General features: G+C 41.8%; 2 protein-coding genes across 5 annotated transcripts in view; one reads left to right on the forward strand and one right to left on the reverse strand.

Annotated features, from left to right (window-relative positions):
* Positions 1-21887, reverse strand: part of CDKL1 (cyclin dependent kinase like 1) — a 52560-nt gene that overhangs the window by 3991 nt on the left and 26682 nt on the right. For all 4 annotated transcript variants that reach the window (XM_070469101.1, XM_070469102.1, XM_070469100.1 and 1 more), the window contains 6 exons: positions 11275-11347; positions 8785-8875; positions 6099-6299; positions 5614-5696; positions 2705-2761; positions 1391-1546 (listed from right to left, as the gene is read on the reverse strand). In XM_070469101.1, the coding sequence (XP_070325202.1) occupies positions 1391-1546; positions 2705-2761; positions 5614-5696; positions 6099-6299; positions 8785-8875; positions 11275-11347 (661 nt within the window). The remainder of the gene's footprint in view (positions 1-1390; positions 1547-2704; positions 2762-5613; positions 5697-6098; positions 6300-8784; positions 8876-11274; positions 11348-21887) is intronic.
* On the forward strand, positions 6846-8139 carry LOC139035611 (transformer-2 protein homolog beta). The gene has a single exon (XM_070469103.1). It carries the CDS (start codon positions 7162-7164, stop codon positions 7726-7728), a length of 567 nt encoding a protein of 188 aa, XP_070325204.1. The 5' UTR covers positions 6846-7161; the 3' UTR covers positions 7729-8139.

The following is a 21887-nucleotide window of genomic DNA, read 5'->3' on the forward strand; positions in this document are numbered from 1 at the left end:
AGCTTGCTGGGAACTTAGGGATCATTTAAGCCAATACTTTGTCTTACAGCAAAGAAAACTGATGTCTGAAGCATTCAGATGGCCACCTACTACCTTACTTAAAGTGGCAACCCACTCCAGTATTCTTGCCTGGAGAATCCCATGGACGGAGGAGCCTGGTGGGTCCACGGGGTCGCAAAGAGTCGGACACGACTGAGCGACTTCACTTCACTTCACACCTTACTTAAAAAGGCAAAACTGCTCCTTTAATGCTGCCAGAAAATGTTTGAATTCATCCTCAATGTCAAACAAAAGCAAGGGAACACATCTTTTTTATGGTACTATATGGACTTAGGTATCTGAAAAACGAATACTTTTCAGGACTTTTGAATCAAACCTACAAGCGATATACTAAAATTAGTGAGGTTCCCCTATTCTTTCAAGTAAAAATATTTCTATCAAGATCCTTTACTCCTGAACGCAAAGAAACAGTAAGGTAAGAGGAAACTCTGAGGGGAAAGTCTATCTTCAGTCTGCTTTGTATGAAAAGCACTCTTAACTTCCTAACTCTGGTCTATTTCAGGGCACTGGGTTTCATGCTATACCTGTTCCTTAATGGACCATCCACCCTCTTCTCTCCTCCAAACCTCACAGACACCACCCAGATGCCACTCAGCAGTGGAAGCTTCAAAGGTAAAGACTAAGGCAAGATAATTTAAAGCTTAAGGGGCACCTGAGCAGATCCAGAAGCAATCGGGAGCAGCCAGCTCATCCTAACTGTGGTCCCAATACAATCCATTCTAAATCATTACAGCTCTTGGCTTATGACAAGACCCTTCATGCAAGGCCACACTTCCCACTTTCCAGCAATCACAAATCTTCCCAGGCTCCCAGTATGCAGCCTGGATAGCGTGCTCATTGAAAGCACTCACCACCACATTTACCGTAGCCAGCTCTGATGATTAACGGGCCAAGGAGGAAAACAGCTCACTTTTCAGATGAAGCTGGAATGTCAATCAATACTGAAGGTAAACATGATGACAGAGAGCTGCCTGGGTAAATTTAATTTCCTTTTCCAAAGCACAAGAAGCATGCTCAGCTGGATTCACACCCTGGTCTCCGCCTGTGCTCCTGCACACCAAAAGCCCTGGCCCCTGGGAGGCAGCAGGGAGCCACTAGGCGAGGTCGTCTTTAGGATTCAGGAAGAAGGGCCCGTAACAGGTTGTGTCTCTGGGACCCTGGCCGGTAGATCTTGTGACCTGTGTGTCCTCACGCAAGAATAACGGATGCTGGAACTGCAAGCCACAACCTCACCTCAAATACAGATTCAGACTCTGTACCAGACGGCAGGTATGAACTCATTTGAAATTGCAACCTTGCATGTTTCTGTAAAGCAGTGCCCCATTTTTACCCCCGGCAAGTGCTTTCGGCTCTGTCGTAGGGTCTTCTTTGTTGGTTTCTCCTGCTCTTTTGCCGAATCCCCCTTTTCTCTGATACTGTCAAAATACGAATGCTGCAACAGCTGCTCACAGGTCAGTCTCTGGGCAGGATTCATGTGGAGACAGCCCTGAAAGAACAGAAAATCCCCTCTTCTTACTCTATCAAACTGTATAAACTTCCTAATATCATTTTTTCTTCTTTGAAATATTAAACTCTTCAGTTGGGAATAAAAGGAGGAAAAAGTAAGAAAAACACACCAATCATTCCTTCCACAATCATTCCTGAATGGGTAACCACATAATGAATTAATAAATAGTTTCTAGAAATAGTAAGAAATCATTTTGTTCACCTTGTTCTGTTCTTGAGGCATTCGGTGCTCTGCCCTGAGGGACTAGGACATGATTTTTGAGTTCACCTCAGTGTCCCACTAGAATAATTCTCCTAACCAATTTTGGGCACTTGACTGTACTTTGCAAAAGCTAGTTTTTTTTATTTAAAAAATAATACCTACACATGATGAAAATAAACTTCATACAGTATGTAGCAAAGTCTCTCCATCAATCTAGTTCTCCCATTCTGTCATCTAAAATCAGTCATTTTTTGTATATTCTTCCAGAAATAGCCTATGTATTACATGTATGTAAGGAAGAAGAGACATACCTCTCTTTACGTCACATCATTCTTAACTATTTCCTATGCCAGTAAATAGGCTAGCGGGCTCATACTTGGATAGATTAAATCTCACAATTACATACCTCAAGGAACTGTCTCATTTCTAAAATTATAAATGCATCAGTAAATGTTTTAAATACTTTTTATAATGGGTGGGACATTGACCTTAACTTGCAAATATTTTAATTGGTACCTTATTTTACACAAGGACTATATACTTTTGAAAATGTGTATGGAAATCAAATTTTAAAGTTGGAACCTACTTTCAATATATTAGAGAGTTGGTTATTTAAAAGAATCCTATGGCTAAGCAGTTGTTTGTTTTTTTAAGAAAAGGATCCTTTTTGTAAAACAAACATTCCTCCTCTTAAATTTCTATTTTGTGTACATTTACATTTCAAGTACAATATTAGGGTTATTTAAAGTGAAAAATACTTACAGATGTTTTCACTGTTACATGACTCATTTTAAAAATGAAAAGTACATATACTTTTCAAGTGAGAAGAATTCTAAAAGGAACACTTTTCAATCCATGGACTGACATAAATCATTCAGATTCCCCAATGATACAGTTGTACTGTATTCCCAGGTCTGTTGGAAGCCATGATTTTACCTTTAAGAGGCCCAGGGCAGGATAAGAGATGTTTGGAAATTTTAATTCAAGCGGTTCCTATTGAAAAAGAAAGAAAGAAAACAGGGATTTTATGTACAGCATATATTCAAATATAAAGTTACTTCAGATTGAATTTTTGAGTGCGAGAAGCATCTTCCTGGAACCTTCTTTGCCTCCTCCACCCTCTGCCCACCCCACCTCCCACCTATGTCTGTTTCATAAGTTCCTTCTTTCCCCACTTCCAAAATGTTTTATAAGCTTATACTCTCCCCCATCCTCCAAACTGCTTTTCCAAAATTTCTTCCTAACCATTTACCCCCTTTACTTCCTAAAGAACAGATTCAGGTAGCAAACGGTGAGGGAATACTAATGAAAAAAAAGAAAAAGAAAAAAAACATTCGTCAAGCAATTGTTATTTCCCTGTTTTCTGCTCCAATTTATGTAACTTGCCTTGTCTCAGAATAACGTTTGGCATTTCTAGAAAGGGGTCCTAATTATGGCATTTATTGACATTTACCTAAAGGGAGCTATGTAACAAAGATTTTTTTTCCCCCTACCCAGGTGAACAGATGTTCTTGGTTTTCTGGAATAAACACTGTTCTCTCCTCCCACAGGAGCCTGCTGGCCCCCTGATTATCCTACTGTTTAAAGAGTCTCCTGAGCAGATATCCATCAATCTCCCTTTGGCCATTTAAGGCTATTTTGCTCTGGTCACAAGCAGGCGACAATCAGGAATAAGAAACCCTATAAAATAGAAGGAATGCCGTATGTCAGGCAGACAGGCCAGTTCAAGTCTCCCACACTGCAGGCGGATTCTTTACCGTCTGAGCCACCAGGAAGGCCCACACCACTGATAAAGAGGCTAAAAAGGAGGAAAACAGAGAAACTAAGAGCTAACCAGGCTGAGTAAAATAAATGACTGAGATGAACTGTGTGTATAAAGACGGCGGTTCCCTGGTGCTGCCATCAAGCTTAAGAGCACAGTGTTACTTAGTCCAGGGAACCAGCCAACAGCAACCAATTCCCAAGTGTGCAGTTATTCATCACTGATAAGATAAGAGCCTCAGTTGTGGAGTTGCCTAAGATCAATAGGGAAAAATAAAATCCTAAAGCAGATCTGTATGAGCCTTTGAGAGCAGCCCACTCTACTCCCAAAGCTAAACTATTTTTCTCGCTGTTTCTGTGTGTTGAATCTGAGCGCCACTGGAGACTGCCTTGACATTGCTGACACTGAGGTCTGCTGTTTCAGCAAGGACGCCTGGAACGAGGCCGGCTGGTTGGCTGCGATAGGCAGGGATCCATCCTGCCTGCTTAGCCGGTTTCCCTGCCCCAGGAGCATGCAGGCCTCCTTCGGGCAGGGCTGCTGACCGGCAGAGGGACTCGGGCACAGATACTCAACCTGCGCAGCCCACACTGCGTCTTCCTGTGTTCCTGTCGACAGGAAATCCTCTGCAGGACAACCTCTGGGAAACCATGGGAAGCCTTTTACACTGATGAAACCTGGGTTCTTTCTGAGGTTTCACTGGTAGAAGAGCGAACAGGAAGTGACCCTGGGAATGTCCAGATCACAAGGGAGCAGCTGGGTCGCCTGCCATATGTCAGGTGTCGTTCCTGCTTCTGTGGCCTTGAAGGCTCCCCGCTGCCCCACTTTTCCTATTCCCAGTGCTGCCGGAGCGGGGCGGCAGGGCAGTGGGAGACTTCACTGCAGGACAGGCCCACAGTTTGCAGGGACAGACAGCTCTGATGGAGCCGGATGGAGCCTCCACCTGGAAACTGAGCAATGGAGGAGGGTTCACTTCAGTGTGAAACTACCTTCCTGGACTTCATAGAACTTAACTGTGTTCTGAAATGTTTCTGATTATAATACAGGTTCATTGGAAGACACTTGAAAATATTTAAAAAACCATAAAGAAAGAAACAAATTGTCTCACCACAAAGAGACATTCGCTGTTAATATTTTGGTATACTATACCTTGCAGCCATTTATTTCACAAACATAAAAATCTTTCTAGCCTGATTTTCTTGAGGTTATATTATATTTATACATGTAAACATGTATATTTATTTAAGTTTATTAAAATTATGTCAAATTATGTATACAGTTTTCTAACTTCATTTAGTAATATGTTATGGACCTTTTTTATCAGGTGATTACATATGAATCTAATTATTTTTATTGGCTATGTGGTATTTCTATCATAAGGACATACCATAACCTATTTAATTAATTCTCTACTGATGGAATACTAAAGGAAATGATTTCTGTTAAAGAATGTCATATTTCCATTAAAGAATGTTTGTTGTATCTTTATACTCTTGTCTAATAGTTTCACTGGACTAAATTCTTGAAAGTGGTTTAGGCTATGCACATTTTAAATTGTTTCAGTTTTTGAAAAATAAGTGTTTTCTCCACATTAGCCAAAAGAACAGGTATCAGAGTGAGGCTGGCCAAGCAAGTTCATCACCATTTTCCCCCACGGTCTGTAACTGAGCGCGCAGTAGAGTAGAGGTTTGGACCATGATGGATTTTCCTGGAGGAGTCATCACCTACAAGCTGATCAGCTCTGAGCTTTGTAGTTTCAACTGCTGAAAATGATGGACAGGTGAGTTTGGGGCAGGCAGCTCCGCAATCCTGTCCAACACGATGGCTATGCTCTGCTATTAGCTGTCTGTAAATTAGCACTGAAGGCCAGGGTCTTGTAGCGAATTTGCCCCAGTTTTCTTCTCCACTCTTAGACTGATCTTCTGGTGGCAAGAGGACCATGGGGCTCAGGCAGGTGCCGAACTATCAAAACCTAGTTAGACTGCAACTCCCCATGTATATTCATTGAGTGAGAATGAACACCACTTAAATACCCTGGTAAAAGTAGCTCTGACCTGCAGGACTCTTACCAAAATAGGTCACTCACCATATCTTCAGGGTCTGGAATTTTTACCCCACTGAAGTACTGATTTGTGCTAAATACATGTTGGTGCCTAGGAATGAGGTCTCCTTTGGACAAGAAGAAAGAGAAAGGTAAAATTAGATCAGTTATATATATATATTACAAAATACTGGGTATAGTCTTCTGAAACTAACACAATATTGTAAGTCAATTATACTTCAATAAAAATTTTTTGAAAACAAAAAATAGAAAAACAGTGTTTTTCATCCACTCAAAGAAATTAGATCAGTTAGCAAGCACTGCTCTATGGCTTCCTTGCATTGGTGCTGTATCAGTCAGGGCCTGTACCTGCAAAGGACACCGTTCATGGAGCCACTACAGTGGGACTCTGAGACTTTCCTTCTTTCGTGACCATAAAGGGCACTGGATGAGACTAAGAACTTGGCTCTGCCCTTGACATGGGTAAAACTATCTGGTTTCCAAAAGATGGGACAAAACCCAGCACTTACCCAAGGTTTTCCTAATCAGATAGAGCTGATCCACATCTGATTTTCCTGGCCACAGAGGAACCCCTGACAGCAGCTCAGCAAAGACACAGCCAATCGCCCAAACATCCACTGGGGGGCCGTATTGCGTGTCCCCCACCAACAGCTCTGGGGAGCGGTACCAGCGGGTGGCCACGTAGTCTGTGTAGTAGTCGCTCGGTCCAGCTGGCCAGTGATGGGACATGGAAAATAGAGGGCACAGCGCAAGCAGGGAATCAGAACCGGGAGGGGGAAGGCCTGAGAAATCAAGCTTGTGCCCCACCTGTGGTTTTTCTAACTCAGTGCTTCGCAATACTGGTTACGCATGAAAACCACCTGGAATATAGTACTTTCTACAAATTACTGATGTTTGAGCCCCACACCAGTCCAATTAAACCAGAATCCCTAGAGGGGTATCAGCATGGTTTTTAGAGTTTATAGCTTCCCAGATGATTCTAATATACCGCCAACATTGAAAACCACTCTTCTAAAATAGTAGTTTTAAAAAGCACTATTTTAGCAAAAAATGGTAGAAACTAGGAGGGTAATATACCTATCAGTAAGCCCTTTATTGTGATAACATTTACATATAGCATATACATTTTTAAACCACTGTATGTGTGTTTTCAGTAATTGTAGACTTGTAATTTATAGCAAGCTTATGCCCTGAATATACAAGAACTAGCCTCCTATAGCACTTAGATCTTTATCATATTAAAAATCTTCCTAAGAGCCCAAGCGGAGGCGGCGCGGAGCGTTTCGGCTCTCAACGCATCGGGAACCGGTGTGTAGTGCGAGGCTGCGGCGGAGCCTCTACACTGAAGGCGCGAGAGGTTGGCAGCTTCGATTGAAGCACATCGAGCGGTGACAGCAGTGGAAGTCATGAGCGACAGCGGCGAGCAGAACTACGGCGAGCGGGTCTAGATCCAGAAGAAGTTCTCGGAGGCATTATACAAGGTCACGATCTCGGTCCCGGTCCCATAGACGATCTCGTAGCAGATCTTACAGCAGAGATTATCGAAGACGGCATAGCCACAGTCATTCTCCCATGTCTACTCGCCGGCGTCATGTTGGGAATCGGGCAAATCCTGATCCCAACTGTTGTCTTGGAGTATTTGGATTGAGCTTGTACACTACAGAAAGAGATCTAAGAGAAGTGTTTTCTAAGTATGGTCCAATTGCTGATGTATCTATTGTATATGACCAGCAATCTAGACGTTCAAGAGGATTTGCCTTTGTATACTTTGAAAATGTAGATGATGCCAAGGAAGCAAAAGAGCGTGCCAATGGAATGGAGCTTGATGGACGTAGGATCAGAGTTGACTTCTCCATAACGAAAAGACCACATACCCCAACACCAGGAATTTACATGGGGAGACCTACCTATGGCAGCTCACGCCGTCGAGATTACTATGACAGAGGATATGATCGAGGCTATGATGATCGGGACTATTACAGTAGATCCTACAGAGGTGGAGGTGGAGGAGGAGGAGGTTGGAGAGCTGCTCAAGACAGGGATCAGATATACAGAAGACGGTCACCTTCTCCCTACTATAGTCGTGGAGGATACAGATCACGCTCCAGATCTCGATCATACTCACCTCGTCGCTATTAAAGCATGAAGTTGAAGACTTTCTGAAACCTGCCCTAGAGTTGGGATATTGTTTGTGGACAATATTTTTTATTGTCTCCTGTTTAAAAAGTGAACAGTGCCTAGTGAAGTTAGGTGACTTTTACACCTTTTATGATGACTACTTTTGGTGGAGTTGAAATGCTGTTTTCATTCTGCATTTGTGTAGTTCGGTGCTTTGTTCAAAGTTAAGTGTTTTCAGAAAAGTATGTTTTGCATGTATTTTTTTACAGTCTAAAATTTTGACTGCTGAGAAGTTTCTATTGTACAGAACTTCATTTAAATGGTTTTTCTACTGAATCCAGGGTATTCTGAAGATCGAAGCCTGTGTGTAAAATGCTACCAAATGGCAAAAAGCAACAATAAAGTTTGGTTTTTACTTTTCTTTCTAACATATCAATGCTTAGCAGAACTGTTCAGATTAGATTGTCAGTAGTAAATTAAAGACAAAAATGCCCGTTTTCCTCCAATCCATGAAACATACCATACTTAATATACCTGCAATTAAGTGATAAAAATTACGCTCTGTAACTCTATACTGCTAGTGTTAAAAACTAAAGATCTTTCAATACAGCAAATGCTTACTGCTTATATAATGTGAATTTGTCAGCCTTTATGTAATCTGTATTATATATAGCAGGGAATAAGATGAGTTACACAATGTATGCCTTAAAAAGGCTATTTCTTAAAGCTGTTACAAGGGGATGGTATTTCAGTTATCAGCAGTGACAATACATTCCACCACAAATGTACTCTTGTTCTTCTAGCTTTTAAGACTATATGGAAAAACTGGGTGCTTCAGAGTTTTTGAGAAAAAAAGAAGGGAACACTACACCTGTGTTGTGGATGATCTGAAGACTTTGCCTGTTCATTTTTTAAATATTACTTTCAGGTCCTTTGCTTACCAAAGGAGGCCCAATTTCACTCAAATGTTTTGAGAACTGTGTTTAAATAAATGCAAATGAAAAGAGTAAAAAAAAAAAAAAAAAAAAAAAAAATCTTCCTAGCTTTGACACTTAACTAAAGAACACTGATACTCACTCAAAAGTCGAGCGAATCCAAAGTCACAAAGCTTAATCACAGACTGTTTCGTGATGAGGATGTTTTCCGGCTTCACGTCCCTGTGTATGCACTAATCACAAACATCAAACCCGAGCAGATTAAACAGGAGAACACTAATATATGGACTAAATAAAATACATGAATATCCAGCAAATATCTGAGGCTGTTTGAACCTCTCACTGACCTTTTAGATAACAGACTACAAAACAGTAGTCAACCCCAATTCCTGAAGGGCCCTAAAGGACCAACAAATGTGAAAAGAAAAATGAAAGTCGGGTAGCCAGATAAACAACAAATAATTTTTTTAGTAGCAGTACATCCCATGTAGTGTTTGGAACATATTTATACTGAAGTATTTATGACTGTTCACCTGAAATTCAAATTTAACTGGCTGTATTTAATCTAGTTACATTAGGTGATAGAGAAAATGTTAAAAGGCTCTGGGTGAGGACTGCAGCATGGCTGCAGGAGCTGCAAGTTGGTGCCTAAGCAGAATTCATAATCCAGTTGTTTAACTGAGAACAGGCCACATTCTGCCTGGTAAACAGGACAAGCCCTGGGCCTGCTGAGATAAGCTGAGGAAGAGATGGGCGGGAAACAGCAGCTTGCCAAGAGACCTCCCTTCCAGCTCTGACATTTGTCCCCACAAGATAAACAAACGCAGGCAGCGCACACCCTCTGGGGAGTCACTAGATGTCAGCTCCATCCCACACACATTCGGCCTCCTTACTGCCCCTCCAGCCCACCGGATGTAGCCCCCACGCCACCGCCAGGGTTTAGACACAAATCACCTGTGGTTTGCAGACCACAGCTGACATTGTTTAACAGGGTGATGTTAGAAGAATGCTTAAGAACCTTCACATGATTTTCCTATTAAATAGTGCTTTTTTTGGTAAGGAACAAATCTTCAACAACAATAAAAAAACAACCAATTAGCAATTACATAAAAACAACAGTGGGGTCAAAATACTGCTCAGGTTCCTAATAACTTTCCCTTCCACGTATTTTCCTCTCTGGAGGAGAATGTTGGAGGCTTCTGCAATCTGAGAGACCCTCTCTGGCTTAGAGCTGAATCCCTGGGGTGTTCTTGACTTTCTAAAATTTGGAGCTAGGACAGAGGTTCCTCTCATGCCTGGCCTAGTTCTCACTCCAAAGGATCTTCAGGGTGAGACCCGGGTGTCAGTGTTTCCCCAGGGGTATTTATTATTCTGGAAAAATTGGGGGGAGACAATTTTTTAATTATTTTGTTACAACAGATCTGGCTCTCAGCAATTAATGGCCCTGAGATCTCCACTTTTTTACCCGTGGCTTCAAATATTACTATAAATGGGTACACCCTTGAATATCGTGATGACAGATGGTCAGAAGTACTTGTAAGCAAGAATGTGCTCCTATTCTGTTCTGGGAATTCTTTACAAGTTTCTACAGCCCTCCCCACAAGCACATGTGGCCAAACAATTTCAGGGGCTCTCCAGGGAGCTGTGGTATGCATTATATTTGTTCTCAGTGTCTCTGCTTTTCCCCACCAGGGCCTTTCTGCCGTCTCTCTCGCTCCCCCAACTCCCGCACCCCACTTCTAAAACCTGCCATCAGGAAACTGCTGGCCCTCACGCGCAGTGAAGAGCAGTATGTATAAGGCATCCACACTCTCTGGTGTGCACACATTTGGACACAGATTGTAGCCTTCAGCTAGGTGGAGGCTCAGCTGGGAGAAGTGCTGCCTACTCTCGTATTTCCTTCTGGGAAGTCAGTTTCAGGGCAAAAAAAAAAAAAAATAGAACAACTCGAGGAAGGCATTTCAGCCCTACCAGTGAAATTGACCCTGGCCGTTGTCAGGATGACAAAATGCAGTGAACTGCTCTTGGGACCAAAATGAAGCTCTGATATTGGAGTCTGGCTTCCTGCATGCAGAGTGGGCTGTGTTGAATCCAAGGGAGCAGCAGGTTCCCCAGTATCTGTGAAGTCACACCACCTGGGCAGCAGTCCACCTCCCGCCGCTTGCTGTGGCTGAGAGTGCTCACAAGGTTTCCACTGGCTGCTTCGTTGCAGCCCTGGCACTCCTAACTCACCTATGCAGACACGAGCAGGTGTGCATCACACTTGGGACTCCACGTAATGCATGCAAGAGGCATGAGCCACCTGGGGTTCCCCGCCCCAATTTCACAGTATTTTGAGGGTACCAGAGCAACATGGACTCCAAGTGAGAAGGAGTCTACCTTAAATCTGGGTAGTTTCTAAGCAACACAAACAAAACTACTTTCTTAAAATCATAAACATACATCTTTAAAACCTGAACAAGAAGGAATAGCTTAGGTTGGCATTTTTAGCTTCTATGTACCCCCCAAACAGGCTTATAAAGACTTGGGTGGAAAAGCCTATCCACAAAAGTATGATATAAACTCTGTACAAAGGTTCCACCTCAGGTGAAGGGAGGCCGTCTGATTTTTAAACGGGAATCATGAGACTTACACTGTGTTTATGGCAAAAATTTACAGCTTGCAGTGTCTGCCAAGTTATGCTCTTCACGAGATGTTCTGGTACCCTAAAAAAAAAAAAAAAAGCAGCACAGACACATTCTTTAGTGTTTCGATGGAATTCAGCTCAAAAAAGAAGAAAGTAAACCAAGACATGCTTAAGTAGTGGAAAATCCAAGGTGACACATATAGTCATCTAAGGTCCTGAGTGTAGAAAACCTGTGATGAAAACACTGCTGAATTCCAGGGGTGGCAAGGTGCAAGAATATAACATCTACGCCTCCAGGAAAGGACCATGAAGACCCAGCAGGATTTCAAGTACTGAAAGTACAAGTACTGAAGACTACCTACCTCGAACATCTGTGACTGGGAACCTGCCTGGTAACTGGGGTTCCATTACTATAAGGAGCTTTCTGTTGATGGCAAGTTAGTGAATATCAAGCATAAAAGATGCTGTCTGTTTTTTCAAGTTGCCCCAACCGATGGCCTTGAAGTAGAACTCATCTTTCACAGGTGGGCCTGGGGTTTTTTTCAGATTCCTGTGGAAGCACTTTTTTTTTAAGGTAATGAAGGTTTTATTGAAGGTAAAGAAGAGGTTTACATTGCAAACCATGCAACAGAAGGTCAGAATAGCCGACCCATGTGCATTTGCCCAAATGGGCAGCTTGGTTCTTTCCTCACACGGCTCCTCTCTGGTAGCCTGTTGCATCCTGCTTACGTCTTCCTGCCCTGTCCTCTATCACAGCATCTAAACTTTATTCCACTGTTCCTAGAACTTCCTCCCTGACTCGGTTTACATAACCAGGGCAACCAGTAGCCCACCAGGTCCTTTGCGCAAATCAGGAAACAGGACCTCCTTTGAGCGCACTTCTTAAAAACGTTTACTTATTTTATTGGTTGCCCTGGGTATTAGTTGCAGCATACAGGATCTTTAGCTGCAGAATGTGGGATCTACTTCCCTGACTAGGGATCAAACCTGGACCCCATGCACTGGAAGCAATGGAGTCTTAGCCACTGGACTGCTAGGGAAATCCCCTGAGAGTATTTTTTTTTAAATATTAGGCAATGAGTAAAATGAATGCTAAAATGAATGGTAAAGAACTCGCCTGCCAATGCAGGAGACATAAGAGACATGGGTTCGATCCCTGGGTGGGGAAGATCCCCTGGAGGAGAACATGGCAACCCACTCCAGTATTCCTGCCTGGAGAATCCCATGCATAGAGGAACCAGTGGGCTACAGTCCACAGGGTCACAAAGAGTCCGACACAACTGAAGCGACTTAGCAAAATGAACCACTGAGAGAGTACATTTATTTTTCAGAGACCCTGGCCTACCAGTTAGACTTACTGTTTTTACAAATCAAACATTGAACAATGTTGTTGTGATCCTCAGCCAGAACTAATATGTATACTAGGGAGGAAACTCTTGAGTACTCTTGTCAAGGTGACCCAAAAAAGTCACTTCCAGCCTCTGGGAGGGGGTATGAGGCCACTGTTGTCACAGGCCAGATGTTCAGGAAATCCTTTCAGGCAGATAAGAGGATGCTGCCACAGTGGGACAATGTGGAGGAAACAAAGAGGCCACCACTTCCAGGAAGAAGATCTGGGACATTCCTGGGCTGAAGTAGCTTTTCTCCAATTTCTCTTCCTTATTCTAATGACACAAAGGTAGAGATGCCAGAAAAATCTCACCTGTCTAGAAAGAAAGGCCTAGAAAAACACAACTAAGAAGAGGACATTTCTGGGGATGTGCTTTCCTCAAGCCTCCATTTTTTGTCCAGAAAAAAAAAAAAAAACCAAACCCAGAATATATTTTGATTATGTAATAAAGTATTCATATACGGTGATTCAGAACCAGGCATCTAGTCTCTAAGAACATTTCCCAAAAGAAATTATGCAAACAAGAGCATTTAAAAGTAAATTATAATACTGTGTCATTGGTGCTCCTCTAATACTAAGCACCTTCTTACACAATTTTCAAACGTAAAAACTTTGTATCATCTTGGGTCAGCTACTCACTTCATTTCCTGATTTTTCCATGCATTTTATCTGATCTCTAAGACCCCTTTTATATGACGATGATAGGAGTCAAGTTATTCACTGTCGGATAAGGTTTATAGTGGGGCCCTTCCCTGGTAGCTCAGACAATAAAGAATCTGCCTGCATTGCAGTAGACCAGGGTTCAATCCCTGGTTCAGGAAGATCTCCTGGAGAAGAGAAGGGCAACCCACTCCAGTATTCTTGCCTGGGAAATCCCATGGACCGAGGAGCCTAGTGGGCTACAGTCCATGCATAGGCTTGCAAAGAGTCAGACATGACTGAGTGACTAACACACTTACTGGGGAGAACGCTAGGGGAGGGGCTGGTTTCAGGGAGGGAAGAGAAGTTGGGTGAGATGCTTCTTAGCCATACACGGGGAGACTCTGGGAAGGGAGTTCTGAATTCAGAAGGGAAGTGTAAATTTGGGAAGCATAAGCATAGTGATGGAATTTGAGCTCTAGGATTGGATGAAGCCACTTAAGGAGTGAATCTGGAAAAAAGAAGAGGTCAAGCCCGGAGGCCCTCAACATGCAGAGATCAGAAAAAGGAGGGGGACCCAGCAAGACTGGGGTTGGTCCTCAAGTGAAGTAAGATGACACTCAGGAGAAGTGTCCCTGAAGCCAACTGAAAAAAGTGTTTCAAAGGACTTCTGGGTTAAGATGGTGGACAGAACACACTCATCTATTTTCACTCTCTTCTAAAATCCAACTAGAACTACACTGAAGATCAATTGAAATATAAGCTATCCTCTCACCCTCAGGCAGCTTACAGTATCTTTGGGAAGATAAAAGTACAAGACAAGACATGTTGACAAGCAGATGAGAGCGACATCTGCTCCTCTGGAGCCCACTGGGCTGCGGTCCAGCTCAGCAGAGGCTCTCCCTCCAGAGAGGGTGGAGTGAATCCATCTTCCACTAGTGGGAACAGGGGAAGGAGAAGTGTACCCGTGGGTCCTCCATATGGCTTTCCTCCTGCCTGCTTTGGGGACTCTGTTTCACCCCCAGGAACATAAAAGCTTCCCAAGAGTTTGGCTCCAAGGAGCAGTGAGGGGGTGTCATTAGAAACGTCTGTGGTCTAGATTTCTGTTTGACTGTACCATTTTTAACCAGCTAAAGATAAAGATGCTTGGTCACGATAAGCAAGCAAAGCCAGATTAAGGAAGACAAGACATCCAGGAAGCAGTGAATCCAACCCTAGAGAAATTCCAAGAGGGGAATTCCAAGGATGACAGCAAAGGGAAGTCCCAGGGGGACAGCTGGTCAGCAGGCTTGGAGAACAAGCCAGACAGATGGAGAATGGGGATCTAAAGGCAGGACATTACCAGGAGGGAGAAAAGGAATAGATTACCTGATATGATTATCCTGTGGAAAAGTATACTAAGAGACTATTAAAAAGAGTGGGGAAAGTTAGCAATAGAGTTAAAGACTACTAAGTAAATTTTAAAAATAAGGCAAATATTAATTTGCAGAAAAAAGTATAAAAAGAAACTCCAGTATTGTAAAATGCTCAACTATAATATTTCCATAGGCATAATAAAAGGAACAGTGAACTCTGAATTAATGAAATTTTAATGTAACTGTTTGGGGGAAGCAGAGGAAATAATGGAATAGGAAAACTAAATCCTTATCTATCAGAATAGTCTGTAGATAATGTCTAAAAATTAATATATTAATATATCAATAATATATCAATAACAGTATATCACTCTTTTTATGACATTATATTGCTAGATTTAAATTGCTAGAGATTTTTGCATCTAGTTTATGAAGGATATCCATCTGTCATTTTCTTTCCTTGAAATGTCCTTGTCTAGTTCTGGTATCAGGCTATAGTGGCCTCATAATATGATTTGGAAATTGTTTCTTCCTTCTATATTTTATGAAAGAATTTGTGTAGGATTGTTAATATTCCTTCCTTATATGTTTGAAGGAAATCACTCATCAAATATTATAATAATAGAAACCAAAGGAGTATGACTATAAGAAAAAAACCACATCATTGGAGATAAGATGAACTCGTTCAGTTTGACCAACCCTATAAGCCAATAATATCATTTTGAGAACTTCTAAAGAAAAAATAGAAAAGAAGAAAAATCTATTTGGAGGAAGATTTTGATAGCAGAATCATTTAGCAGACAAAACACTGAAAATGGCCTCTATTCAACAATGGAGGAATGGTTAGATGGTAATACAAAATGTAACATCTTACAGTTAGTAATATATCTAAAAATTATACTGCAACATATATAGAAATGCATACAAGAGAATATTAAGTGAAGAACAGAATTGGGGTTGGGGGAGGGAAACAGTCATTTCATCATAGCAACATGGAGAATGTAGCACTTAGTTTGGAAGGGCAGCCAGTAGCCTGGCTCCTTTTTACGACGGTCTTCAGGCTTTCAGATATGGACACTAAATTTTCTCAGTGTACTAAGACAGTATCCATTACAGAGGGGCAGGTGAACATTAAACAAATTTACTAGCCTGATATATAAAGCAAATTTATTCATCCATCTTCAAATTCTGAGTGCCAGTTTATGTTCTCTTTGTAGGCAATTCCATAGAGACACTCAAGTTCTAATCAGAATGGTGTTTGGTGAGGAAAAGAGTTGGAATGAAAGAAAGTACACAGTTTGGTTATTGCCTTTAGGCTGAGATGGTTTAATTGTGTCCATCTCCAAATTAGAAGGGTCTTAGGCTCAGAGGTTATAGCGTCTGCCTGCAATGTGGGAGACCTGGGTTCGATCGCTGGGTCGGGAAGATCCCCTGGAGAAGGAAATGGCAACGCACTCCAGTATTCTTGCCTGGAGAATCTCATGGACGGAGGAGCCTGGTGGGTCCACGGGGTCGCAAAGAGTCGGACACAACTGAGTGACTTCACTTTCACTTTGTCCTTAGATAAAACATATGTGATCAGCCCAGCATACATCCTACACCTTTAAAGATGATCTGCGTATCTCTGCCCTGATGCGTTATGTGTTGATTTCACAAAATAACTCCCAGAAAGCAAGCTTCTGCCTCTCCTTCCAAGTTTTGGGAAAGAAGGCCTATGACCCTAATGTCCTGATAACAAAATTGAAATGAACAGAGAGAAACCTAAACAACTGTTGTGGGAAAGTGAAAAGGTCAAAGTGCATTTTAAATATTTCTTCAGAACTAAGAGAGACAAAGAAAGAATATGGATCTGTTGCCAGGTTCCCAATATAGTAACTGTCCTTTCCACCACTGCTTCTCTAATATTTGCCACATAATAAAAAGTCAAACCATCAACATCCATTCAAAGTTCATTTCTACACCAAAGACAAGGATGAAAGCGCTGGCCAAGCTCCTATAGAAATAATATGTTCTTTTAAATTTATTCTATAGAAATATTTTTGCAAGTGATTATTTACTGTAACCTTATTACTAGGGAAAAACTAGAAACAATCTAAATATTTATCAGTGAGGGGTTGAATAAAGAAACCATGGTATGTCTGCACAATAGAATTTTATACCATTTAAAAAATATAAAAGCAGATATCTAAGAATAGGGAGACAGCTCCCAAATACACTTAAAAAATGAAGAACAGTATATAGAGTACAATCTCTTCAAGTATTTATATAGAAATACATAAAAAATAATTAGAAAACTATTTCTCAAACATTATTTCTACATGTTTCTGTGTTGCTTGGAACATTTTCACCACAAGCAATATATCACTTATTAAAAAAGATTTTTTAGGGTTAGCTCTGGAATTGCATTGTCAGAAACCAAAAACTTGTAGTAATGCCCTTTACTCACCAGATGTTCTTTGAATAAACTATAAGAGAGTCAGAAGAGGATCTGGTTGAAATGGAATCTGCACAGGAAAAAAATGGGTGAAGTACTGTGTCTGGCTGCACTTAAACAGGGGTAGAAAAACGCAGAGAGAACACATAAACCAATTGTTTACAAAACTTTGACAGAGGACAGACCAACGGTTTACAGAATAAGTAAAAAGCATATTAAGTCCTATGGAAGATAAGAAATATGCTTGTTGAGAGCAAATCTAAGCAATATGAACACAACACAGGGAATAGTAATGGATAAAGATTTATATATTGATATATGTATACAGGATATATTCTGGCATAAACTTGACTGTTACAGCAAGTTATAACATTGAAGTTATATTCATTATATATATTATATTCAGTATAGCATGAATGTGAATCTTCTCCAAAAGCTTTCCAGATGAGTTCAAAGTTACCAACATGTTACAAGAAGATGAATTGGTATCCACTTCAGATTCACAGTAGAGAGAAGTTCTTTGGTTTTGATTTAGCAAGAATTATTTTTAATAATTAAAACATTGCCAGAGTAATAAATGGAACATGGAGAAAATAAAAAAAAGAAAAATATCTATACAAACATCACTCAGATAATCTCTATTAAAATGTACATATTACTTTAAAAAATTTTCTACCTACATATAAATTGTATGAAAAGGAAACATGTTTTTATTATAGCACAGCTTTTTTTACCTTGCAACCACTCATGAACATTTTTATATGTAAATGTTTGTTTTATCTTATAAGCATGTTTCTTAGCAGCTCCACTGTATCCCATTATAAAGACATACTATACTTAACCAATCCTTTATCACTGAACATTTCAGTTGTTTCTAATTTTTTTCATTAGAAACAATACTTAAAAACAGACACTTTTATAACTAAACTTTTTACACATATATTTATTTTCTGGGGTAACTTATCAGAAGCAGCATACATGCCCAGTTGCTCAGTCAAGTCCAATTCTTCGCAAACCCATGGCCTATATGTAGCCCACCAGGCTCCTCTGTCCGTGGGATTCTCCAGGTAGGAACACTAGAGTGGGTTGCCATTCCCTCCTCCAGGGGATCTTCCCGACCAGGGATCGTACTCAAGTCTCCTGCATTGGCAGGTGGATTCTTTACCACTGAGCTACCTGGGAAGCCCAATCAGCAGCAGACCCACTGATTGCCAAATTGTCCTCTGTCCAACAGTGTACTGATCATTTCCTTTGACAGTGTTAGGTTTAGAAAATTTTAATCAAAGTAATTATTTTTAAATTAAAAAAAAAACCATTGTTTTGATTACTCTTTAAAATCATCTTGTAAGGATCAATTTATTGATTTGCTGACTCAACCACTATGCAACAGTACTGGGAATGTACCAAGTGCCAAAAGTTAACCTAGAAATTACTGAGGATACACAGGTGAGGAAGACACAACTCTTGCCCTCGAATATTTTATAGTTTACTGGGCAAATATAAATAATCCTGGAAGATATAATGAATACCAGAGGAAGGAACTCTCACCTCTCCTAAAGTGGATATCATTAGGAGGTCATATTTGGGCTGTATCCAAGGGCAAGCAGAAGTTTGCCAGGCAAAGTAGAGAAGGTAAGGGAAACCAGTATCCTAAAGCCTAGAATGCAAATAATTTCATGGGACTGAAAACTGGTGGGAAGTGGGATGGACTTACAGAGTGAGACCTTGTATCGCATGCCAGGGGTTTTCACCACACCAGTAAGCTTTGAGGAGCTATCAAATGACTTATGCAGGGGAGTGGCATGGTCCACTTTATATTTTAGAAATCTGGCAGGCTGGTCCTCCCTGGGTTTGCCTCTTTACCCCTAGAATGCCCTGTGATCACTATATTCCCAGGTACAAATTTCTAAAACATAAAGTGGAACATGCCACTTTTCTAAATAGTATGAAATCCAACTCTTTGTGACCCCATGGACTGTAGACCTCCGGGCTCCTCTGTCCTTGGAATTCTCCAGGCAAGTATACTGGAGTGGGTTGCCGTTTCCTTCTCCAGGGGATCTTCCCGACCCAGGGATCGAACCCAGGTCTCCCAGATTGCAGGCAGAATCTTTACCGACTGAGCCACCAGGGACGCCACTCTTACCCAGTATAACGGAAAGTTACTTTTATTTTTAAAACACACACAAACAAAAATCCTTAAACTTCAAAGTAAATAGATACGATCTGATTTAGAATAAATCTTAGTTTTCAAACTTGCTCATTTATTGGTGTTCCTTAGGTCAGTCTTATATTTGACAAACCATGGCACAGTATCATTTAGAAATGAAGTTGCTTGTACTTAACCACACACGTGTCTATCAGATGTTCCCTTCTCTAACCCACCTCTATATTAAAGCATTTTCTGGAACACATATTGGAGATTTTAGCCAGCAGAGTTAAAAAGAAAAAAAAATCTGCTTCCAGGACTCTCATCCCTCCTTGTCCTGTCTTTTTATTCTTCTGCTTAAACTACATGAACTGACTCCCAATTCCTTTCAACCTCCCACTAATCAGAGTTGGCAAGTGACTCAATCGAACATGATTAATCAAATTCCCTTCAACAACCCCCTAGTTACCCATGGCACAAGTAACTTATACTAGTAGGCTTAATCAAAGTGTCACTTGCAAGCTGTCAAAAGAGCAAATACCAGCACACTAAATGTTTTGTTCCTTGAACACATAATTTCTCTGTTGTATCAGTGACTTTCTGAAGGCGGGAAGTCTGTCCTCTTGGCTCTCTCTGTGTAAACTAACAAGAAAAGCCGCCTGTGCCATGGTCACTAACAAATCATGAGCCACTTTAATCCCATCTGCCCAGGGGTCACGCTAGATCATGTATAACCACCAGCACGTGGCAGAGCAAGTCCTTGGCCAAGCTTGAAAGCCTTGTTGCGAGCCTCAGCCTCCAGCCACTGGAGTGCGAACGTGAGTCAGGATGCAGCACCCTTCCATCACTCTGATCTCTGGTGCACTCTGCAGATTCAGTTCAGTTCAGTCGCTCAGTCGTGTCCGACTCTTTGTGACCCCATGAATCGCAGCACACCAGGCCTCACTGTCCATCACCAACTCCTGGAGTTTACTCAAACCCATGTCCATCGAGTTGGTGATGCCATCCATCCATCTCATCCTCTGTCGTCCCCTTCTCCTCCTGCGCCCAATCCCTCCCAGCATCAGGGTCTTTTCCAATGAGTCAACTCTTCGTATGAGGTGGCCAAAGGATTGGAGTTTCAGCTTCAGCATCAGTCCTTCCAATGGACACCCAGGACTGATCTCCTTTAGGATGGACTGGTTGGATCTCCTTGCAGTCCAAGGGACTCTCAAGAGTCTTCTCCAACACCATAGTTCAAAAGCAACAATTTTTTGGTGCTCGGCTTTCTTCATAGTCCAACTCTCACATCTATACATGACTACTAGAAAAACCATAGCCTTGACTAGACGGACCTTTGTTGGCAAAGTGATGTCTCTGCTTTTTAATATGCTGTCTAGGTTGGCCATAACTTTCCTTCCAAGGAGTAAGCGTCTTTTAATTTCATGGCTGCAATCACCATCTGCAGTGATTTTGGAGCCCCAAAAAATAATCTGCAGATTATCCCCAGCCAAAGCTGAGCTTCCAGGAATACAGCAAAAGGAGGAGAAGATGGGATATCCTTTTCTGTTCAACTTCTCGGGAGTCTCCTTACCTTTCAAGCCAGAGACCACCTCCTCTGTGAAGTATTCTTTGATTGACCCGCTTTGAATTCTATCTCCCTGGGCCTGCTAATCATTCTACCTTCTTCCTCCAGCACAGTGATTGCTCCCAGGGATAACTGCATCACTGAAGCTGAGCCAATTAGTCTTCCATTGGACTTTCTGTGCAGACACTACTTTCTTCTAGAATTTCCTTTCTTCTAGAATGGTTATACAGGTTGATAAAAGCCTACAGCAATACTTTCCACTACACACTTTTCCTTTCCTTACGCCTTCCATCTCACAGCACACATATGCCCTCCAAAATCAACCCTGTAGGGGAGACTCACCTGAAAGGCAGAATGAAGCTAATACGGAAAGGAAGAGTTGGGAGGGAGGGGGAGAGAAAAGGAAAGAGAAAGCCCCGCTAAGGTGCTCTGCCTTAAAGACACCCAGCTGCGGGGAGCCAAAACCCGGCTTGCATTCTGCTCACCCTCACAAGGAGCTACCTTCAGAGGAAGGGACTCCCCAACACCACACTGTTTTTTGCAACAAAGGCTCTGTCTGCTCATCAGGGCTTTCTGCTGCTGCACACAAAGGTGCTGCTTGTGCTAGAAACGTGCTAAGATCAGCGGAGCCTCCAGAGCCAGCTTCCCAATTACAGACCCCACCACTTCCTTTTTCACCTACACCAGCGTCAGTTAGGTTTTTGTCATTGGTAACCAAAAAAACTCTGACCAATACTGCAGGCCGGATAACCAAGCTGCTTCAGATAAAACACTGCTGCCCTGCAAATAGGTTCATCAGTACCATTTTGACGCAGAAATAGAGAACAGACTTGTGGAAACAGTGGGGGAAGGTGAGGGTGGGACGAATTAAGACAGTAGCACTGAGACATAAACATTACCATATGTCAAACAGATAGCTAGTTAACGCAGGAGCTCAACCTGGCTCTCTGTGACAACCGAGAAGTGTGGGATGCAGCAGGAAGCGGGAGGGAGTTTCAAGAGGGAGAGAACACATAGACTGTTGCTTTCAGTCACTCAGTCCTGTCTGACTCTGCGACCCGATGAGTGCAGCTTGCCAGGCTTCCCTG

Source organism: Odocoileus virginianus, chromosome 6 (genome assembly GCF_023699985.2).
Source record: "Odocoileus virginianus isolate 20LAN1187 ecotype Illinois chromosome 6, Ovbor_1.2, whole genome shotgun sequence".
In the NCBI taxonomy this organism is placed as follows: Eukaryota; Metazoa; Chordata; class Mammalia; order Artiodactyla; family Cervidae; genus Odocoileus; species Odocoileus virginianus.